This window comes from Ipomoea nil, unplaced genomic scaffold (assembly GCF_001879475.1).
Source record: "Ipomoea nil cultivar Tokyo-kokei standard unplaced genomic scaffold, Asagao_1.1 scaffold3043, whole genome shotgun sequence".
Lineage (NCBI taxonomy): Eukaryota > Viridiplantae > Streptophyta > Magnoliopsida > Solanales > Convolvulaceae > Ipomoea > Ipomoea nil.
This window is the reverse complement of record NW_017619471.1, coordinates 541816-549436: the sequence shown is the minus strand read 5'-3', so window position 1 is coordinate 549436 and position 7621 is coordinate 541816. Positions and strand designations below refer to the sequence as shown.

General features: G+C 51.8%; 1 protein-coding gene across 1 annotated transcript; it reads right to left on the bottom strand.

Moving 5' to 3' along the window:
• Positions 1 to 4949: 4949 nt before the first annotated feature.
• LOC109163777 lies at positions 4950 to 6167 on the bottom strand. Its single transcript, XM_019312483.1, has one exon. It carries the CDS (start codon positions 6165 to 6167, stop codon positions 4950 to 4952), a length of 1218 nt encoding a protein of 405 aa, XP_019168028.1.
• Between the last annotated feature and the right edge of the window lie 1454 nt (positions 6168 to 7621).

Genomic DNA, 7621 nt, shown 5'->3' with positions numbered 1-7621 from the left:
CCTTGTTTCCTTTCTCTTTTCTCGCCGAGTCCCTCAGTCAAGGCGACTCCTCTGGCTTTTTCTAGGAAACGACTAAGGGTCTGGGCCCTTGTTTCCTTTCACTTTTCTCGCCGAGTCCCTCGGTCGAGGCGACTCCTCTGGCTTTTTCTTGGAAACGACTAAGGGTCTGGGCCCTTGTTTCCTTTCACTTTTCTCGCCGAGTCCCTCGGTCGAGGCGATTCCTCTGGCTTTTTCTTGGAAACGACTAAGGGTCTGGGCCCTTGTTTCCTTTCTCTTTTCTCGCCGAGTCCCTCAGTCGAGGCGACTCCTCTGGTTTTTTCTTTGAAACGACTAAGGGTATGGGCCCTTGTTTCCTTTCTCTTTTCTCGCCGAGTTCCTCAGTCGAGGCGACTCCTCTGGCTTTTTCTTGGAAACGACTAAGGGTATGGGCCCTTGTTTTCTTTCTCTTTTCTCGCCGAGTCCCTCAGTCGAGGCGACTCCTCTGGCTTTTTCTTGGAAACGACTAAGGGTCTGGGCCCTTGTTTCCTTTCTCTTTTCTCGCCGAGTCCCTCAGTCAAGGCGACTCCTCTGGCTTTTTCTAGGAAACGACTAAGGGTCTGGGCCCTTGTTTCCTTTCTCTTTTCTCGCCGAGTCCCTCGGTCGAGGCGACTCCTCTGGCTTTTTCTTGGAAACGACTAAGGGTCTGGGCCCTTGTTTCCTTTCTCTTTTCTCGCCGAGTCCCTCAGTCGAGGCGACTCCTCTGGTTTTTTCTTTGAAACGACTAAGGGTCTGGGTCCTTGTTTCCTTTCTCTTTTCTCGCCGAGTCCCTCAGTCGATGCGACTCCTCTGGCTTTTTCTTGGAAACGACTAAGGGTCTGGGCCCTTGTTTCCTTTCTCTTTTCTCGCCGAGTCCCTCAATCGAGGCGACTCCTCTGGCCTTTTCTTGGAAACGACTAAGGGTCTGGGCCCTTGTTTCCTTTCTCTTTTCTTCGCCGAGTCCCTCAGTCGAGGCGACTTCTCTGGCTTTTTCTTGAAAACGACTAAGGGTCTGGGCCCTTGTTTCCTTTCTCTTTTCCTGAGACTGCTACTGGGATGCGAAGGATGATAGCGGTTTTATTTAAGATTTAAGCTTCAGGTGGGTACATAAGCTAACCTTTTAAGGCTTCAAACTTACTGATAGAATTTCTTTAAGTGGATCACATTCCAGATTCAATCGATGAGCTTCCCTTCCAGCGTCTCCAGTTTATATGTGCCGGCCTGAACCACCGCGGCAATGCGACAAGGTCCTTCCCACTTAACCGCGAACTTCCCACCTTCCGTGGGCTGGCTTGCCTCCCGGTCTCGTAGCACGAGGTCGCCGACCTGAAAGGTCCGCGGGCGAATCCTCCGATCCCAATATCTTTTTACGGCTTGTTGATATTCCACCATGCGGGCATACGTGGCCTCTCTCCGTTCCTCCAAGAAGTTCTTCTCGATCCTGAGGCTTTCTTCATTCCCTTCATCCGAATAGTTGCGGACTCGGTGGGTGGGCTCAACAACTTCTATTGGAACTTTTGCTTTGAAGCCATACGCTAGGGAAAACGGTCTTTCGCCAGTCGCCCGTCTCTGTGTGGTACGATAGGCCCATAGTACTCAGTCGAGCTCGTCCGCGCAATTTCCTCCAATGTCTTCTAGCTTCTTCCGAATTCCGTCTACTATCGTTTGATTCACGTTCTCGACTTGCCCGTTGGCTTGAGGGTAAGCGACGGACACCTTGGTGTGATGTATACTATGTCGACGACAGAAGTCGGCGAAGGGCTGGCAATCGAACTGTCAGCCGTTATCACTAACTATATGCTCAGGGAGTCCGAAGCCACAGATCACCTTCTTCCACAAGAAACGTCGACACTGGTATTCAGTAATGGTGGCCAGTGGTTCGGCCTCGACCCATTTAGTGAAGTAGTCGATGGCTACAACACAGAATTTCAAACGTCCGGGGCCACTGGCAGTGGGCCCAGCAAGTCGATCCCCCATTTTGCGAACGGGATGGCCGTTGTGACTGGCGTGTAGAAAGTGGCGGGCCGAGTATCTTTTCGAGCGAATGCCTGGCAAACCACACACTTGGCTATCCATTCGATGCAGTCTCTCATCATGGTGGGCCAATAGTATCCTTAGACGACTAACTTCCGGGCGAGAGGTGAGCACCTTGATGGGCAGCACAGATCCTGCGATGGGCCTTGTCCATTATCTTCTCTGCCTCGGGCCTGAGTAGACATCTAAGGAGGGGGCCTCCGAACGACCGTTTGTACAATTGTCCGTCGACGATCTCAAATGACGGGGCTTTGCGGCGGCTCCTGGATCTTCCGGCAATTCCCCTTTTTCCTTGTATCGCCGGATGTCTTCGATCCAGAACATCTCAGGATTCTTCTCTCAATCCCATTCCTTGACCGCCACCTGCTGAACCTCTAAGGTCGTTTCTTCTATGCTGGGTCGAACTAGTTCTTCTTTTTGGCAGATCCTGACGAGGTGGTCCGGCACACCTTCTAGGGCGATCTTGGATAGTATGTCGGCTTCTGTATTATCCGCTCGTGAAATATACTCTATCTCGTACGTTTCAAATCCTTTTAGCAATTCCAGCACTTTTCCTCTATACTGGGCCATCCGAGCGTTCTTAGCTTCGCATGTCCCGGATATCTGACCGACCACTAGGCGAGAGTCGGTCTTGATCCGCAGGCGTCCTACACCCAGTGTCTTGGCGAGTCGTAGGCCACCCAGCACGGCTTCATACTCGGCCTCGTTGTTAGACGTTGGGAACAGGTAACTTAAAGCGTAGTAAAGCCGAAATTCCTCCGGTGTAATTAACATGATTCCGTCGCACAATGTTGGCGACTGGCTGCTCCATCTGCATGCATCTCCCACCATTCGCCCAAATTATATTCCGAGGTATCCCCTTCGTCACCGTCCCTGGCGGTGCACTCGACCAAGAAATCGGCTAGGGCCTGCCCCTTAATTGATGGGCGAGGCTGGTACTCGATTCCGTACTGAGTTAATTCTACTGCCCATTTCACAAGCCGGCCCGACAACGTGGGATTTCGCAATACGCTTCCTAGGGGTTGATCAGTCAAAACCCGAACGGTATGGGCTTGAAAGTAAGGTACCAGCTTGCGCACGGTGATCACCAGGGCATAGACGATCTTTTCTAAGGGCGTGTACCGCGCCTCGGCGGCTTTCAGAGAACGGCTCACATAATATACCGGGTGCTGGGCACGCTCTTCTTCTCGGACGAGTACTGTGCTCACCGCCCTAGGGGAGGCTGCCAAGAATAAGAACAATGGTTCTCCGACCTGAGGGGTGGACAGCACCGGCGAGGTAGAAAGATATTTCTTTAACTCTTCAAATGACTGCTGACATTCGGCCGTCCACACAAAATCCCCTTTCTTCTACATGGCTTCAAATAATGGCACGGTCTTATTCGCCGCTTTGCTTAGGAAGCGGCTGAGGGCAGCCAGTCGACCAATCAGCCGTTGCAAATCCTTAACGGTGCTGGGAGGCTACATGTCTATGATGGCCTGTACTTTCTCTGGGTTGGGCTCGATGCCCCTCTTAGTCACCATATATCCTAAGAATTTTTCACCTTGCACTGCGAAGGCACACTTTTTTGGGTTAAGTCGGAGATTGTACTTAAGCATTACTTGGAAGCAATCGGCCAGATCTCCTGCATGGCTGGTTTCTTCTCGACTTTTAACCAGCATGTCGTTCACGTAGGACGCCATGAATTTTCCCAATAGGTCTTGGAACAGTCGGGAGACCATCCGGGTGTATGTAGCCCCCGCGTTTTTGAGCCTGAAGGGCATGACCCAGTAATAGTACACCCCATCCGGCGTTAGAAACGCGATCTTCTCCTAATCCGCTTGATGCATGAAGATCTGATGATACCCTCGGAAAGCATCCATAAAACTCAGCAAGGCCGACCCCGCCGTCTCGTCGACTAGTTGATCGATCCGGGGTAAGGGAAACGGATCCTTCGAACAGGCCTTGTTGAGGTCAGTGTAATCCACGCACATTCGCCAGACTGGGGGTTTAGGTACAAGTACCACATTCGCCAACCATTCTGGGTATTTGACTTCTCGGATATGACCTGCGGCCAGCAGTGTGTTTACTTCTTTTTTTTCACAAACTCTCTCCTATCGTTAGCCAAGTAACGTTTCTTCTGTATGACCGGCCGGTGGTCGGGGTCTACGGCGAGTCGGTGAGCAATGATAGACCGGTCGACTCCCGGCATATCCTCTGGTCCCCAAGCGAAGACCAACCGATTCTCTCGAAGTACTTTTATGATTCCCTCGCGTATCTCCTCTGGGAGACTGACGCCAATCCGAACTCGCCTTTCCGGCTGCTCGGGGTCGATCTCAATTTCTTCCAACTCCACTGCCGGCTCGGAGCGGGGTATCATTGCCTTCTTCAAAGGTTTTTCTGTGATCTCATAGACTTGCATCTCGCGCTTGCCCATGCCCCTGCAGGCTTGCAGGTAGCAATCGCGGGCGACTCTCCTGTCACAGTGTACCGTGCCTATCCCACTTGGTGTGCGGAACTTTAAGCAGAGGTGCTCGATCGGGATCAATGCTCCCAGATCCTCTAGTCCCGGCCGTCCGAGATTGGCGTTATGCGAGCATGTCAAATCGACCACAATGAATTTCATGTCCAACTTCTGCACGTCGGGATAACTACCAATTTCTACCGGTAGAGTGATGGATCCTTCCGCTTCCACCGAATCGCCTGTGAAGCCGGCGAGTGGTGTTTTGGCCGAATTCAATTGCTCTCGGCTTAGTTCCATCTTGGTGAAGGTTTCAAAAGTATAGCACGTTGACACTGCTCCCAGTATCCACCAGGATCCGTCGAATGACCACCCCATTCACATCCATTGCGATGACTAGGGCGTTGCGATGCGGCGTCTCTCCTGTAGGCAGATCCTTGTCGGTGAACGTGATGGGCTCTCAGCAAGTCTTCTTTGAACCTTCTTCTCGCCCGTACACTGTCCCTACATATAACTGTCGGGCCCAAGCTTTTCTAGTGTTTGCCGAGTCGCCTCCTTCTGGTCCGCCGATTATCATGTTAATGACCGGTTTCTGCCGCCATTGGGCCTCGTCTTCCTCGGTCGTAGGCTGCTTGTCGCGACTATTTTCAGCTGCTACCGCAGGGTCACCGTCTTCCCGGGCCGCCGACCTTCTTCGCCACTGGTTAGGAGGCGGGGTTCCTTGCTGAATGATTCCCTCCATGATTTTCTTCAGGTAGTAGCATTCTTCCGTACTGTGAGTGTAGGATTTGTGGTAACGACAGTATTTAGATATCTTACCTGGCTCTTCGTTCGCCACGCGCTCCTCAATCGGGGGAGGCGGAGGAGGTGCGAGTGCTTGTACCTCGTGCACCGGATGTTGAGGAGTCGGCCTATAGGGATTGATGATGGGCCTATCGTAGGGGCGCCTGGCTTCAGCTCGCCTAGGCGGTTTCGGGCGTCTCTCCTTAGTCTCTGCGCGGGTTCTCTTTCCACTGGCGGATCCTCCGACCTCGTGATGTCGCTTGTGCTTCATAGCCTGCTCCGTGTTAGCTCGTTTATTAGCCATATGTATGGCTTCTGCGTAGGTGGCCGGTCGATTGTCACGTAAGTCGCGATACAGTTGCCAGGACCGTAAAGATTCGATGATGAAAGTGAGGGCAGTCTGGTCCTCGACCTCCTCGATAGACTGGATTTCCTTTTGCCACCGGGCCAAGTAGGTTTTAAGGGATTCGCCCTCCTCTTGATGAACGTCTCCCAGATGGGTCAGATCCTTTTGTGGCTTGATGTTGGCCGTGTAGTGACTCATGAAGCGGTCGGCCAGCTCTTCAAAGTTGCGTATCGATCCTGGGGGCAGAGCTACCAACCATCTTTGCGCCGGTCCTTTTAGTGTCGGTAGGAAAGCGCGACACATGACAGGGTCCCGGACCCCTAGTACCTGCATCTTAGCCTGATAACTCAAAAGGTGCTCTCGCGGATCACCGGATCCGTCAAAGGTGGCCTGTTCCGGGAACTTGAAGTCGCCGGGTACTTTGTAAGACATGATCTCGGAGGAAAATGGCAAAGCAGTGAGCAACGTTCGCCTAGGGGATTTGGTCCTTCCTTCCATTTGCTCCTTCAGATTTCGCACCTCTCGGGCCAGTAGCCACATCCTCGTCATTTTGCGTGTGATTCCCGGTGGATTTCGTGCTTTCGCCGGCCTCTGATTCAGCGGGTTGGTCATTGTTACGTTTAGGCCGCTCAGACCGTCGCGCCCGAGTCCTAGTTCTTCTAGTACGAGCTCTTTCTCGGACAGCCTCTCGATTTTGTGGTCCCACCGGTATGCGACTGGGCTCTCTCTCTCTCCCAGTCGTTCTCTCGCGGATCGGCGTGCGGTATCTGGACCGAGCCTAGAATGGACTGATCGTACTGGTACACTCTTCGCTCGCCGGTTTTCCTGCTGCCTTCCATGGATCTTTGGGGCGGTTGCTGGTTGCGGGGCGGCGGTCGTGAGACCGATCGTTCTCCCATTCCCCGATTTTCCGCGGCAATAGCCCGCCAGAGGGCTCGGATTTGTTCGGGAGTGAACGGCATCAGGGCTGGCGGCCGGTTCAAGGGTGCCGACTCATTCTCTTGACTTTGGGCGTTTCGCTGATTCAATTGCTCTCTCAGGTCGACTTCTGGAGCATTATTGCGGTTATTCGCCTGGCTCCGTCCCTCCGACATGCTGCGAAGCTTTTATCCCTCTGCGATATCCTTGTTTGTCCTGTGCACTCGTTCTGCTCAGAAAAGCACGTGGCTCTTTGTTTCGATCCTCATACATGGCACCAGTGTTGGTTTTTGGGTTTTTGGGCCCAAGGAGGTCCAACACAACCTTAGTTGGTGGACACACCCTTCAATAAAGCTACTAAAAATAGAATATAACAAGTAGTGAATCTCTTTCTCTATTCTCTAGGCATGGACTCGCCTGGTTTACAAGGGTGGAGGGGCCTTTATATAGTAGACCCTTCCCTCAGCCGAGTTAATGTACATTGAAGGCTGCCTTCAAGGCTAATTATACCTTGGGGCCGTTGGGTGCCGTTACCGGGTCGGCCAACGGCCCCTTGGGCTTTTCTAACGGCTCGCTTGGCCGAGCCCTTTGAATGCTGCAATGAATGCTTCTCAACGGCTCTAAGATGAGTCTCCTTCTTAGCCAGGGCCTGGGCCGACTCATAGGCTCGGCCCAGGCCTCTACTGGGCTTTATTACTGACCTTTATTCTCATTTTCTAGGCTGTTACCTAACCCTTCTGGGCTCTTCTCCATTCAGGGCCTCTTCTCTTGGGCCTGTCTTCTTGGGCCGGGGTCCTCACCCCATCAACTGTCGTTATCATAATAATAATTTCATGAAAGAATGTAAATGGAGATTAACATAAAATTACTGTAATACTTTCTAGGTATTTAGGGGCAATTTGGTTTTTCAATTTTAAGTTAAAGTTTGATTTTTTTTGTATTGAGGGGCTTTTTCCCCAGAAATCGATATGTTTAATTTTTTTTTTTATTTTTCTATTTTAAATAGAGTTCGTGCCTTTACCTGCTTCGATTTGAAATTCGATTTTGCTCGGTTTTGGTGAATTTTTCATTGAATTCTAGACTTC

Bases quoted from the DNA above. Each gene is read 5' to 3' on its own strand.
- LOC109163777 (XM_019312483.1), bottom strand. From the start codon at position 6,167: ATGACGAGGATGTGGCTACTGGCCCGAGAGGTGCGAAATCTGAAGGAG.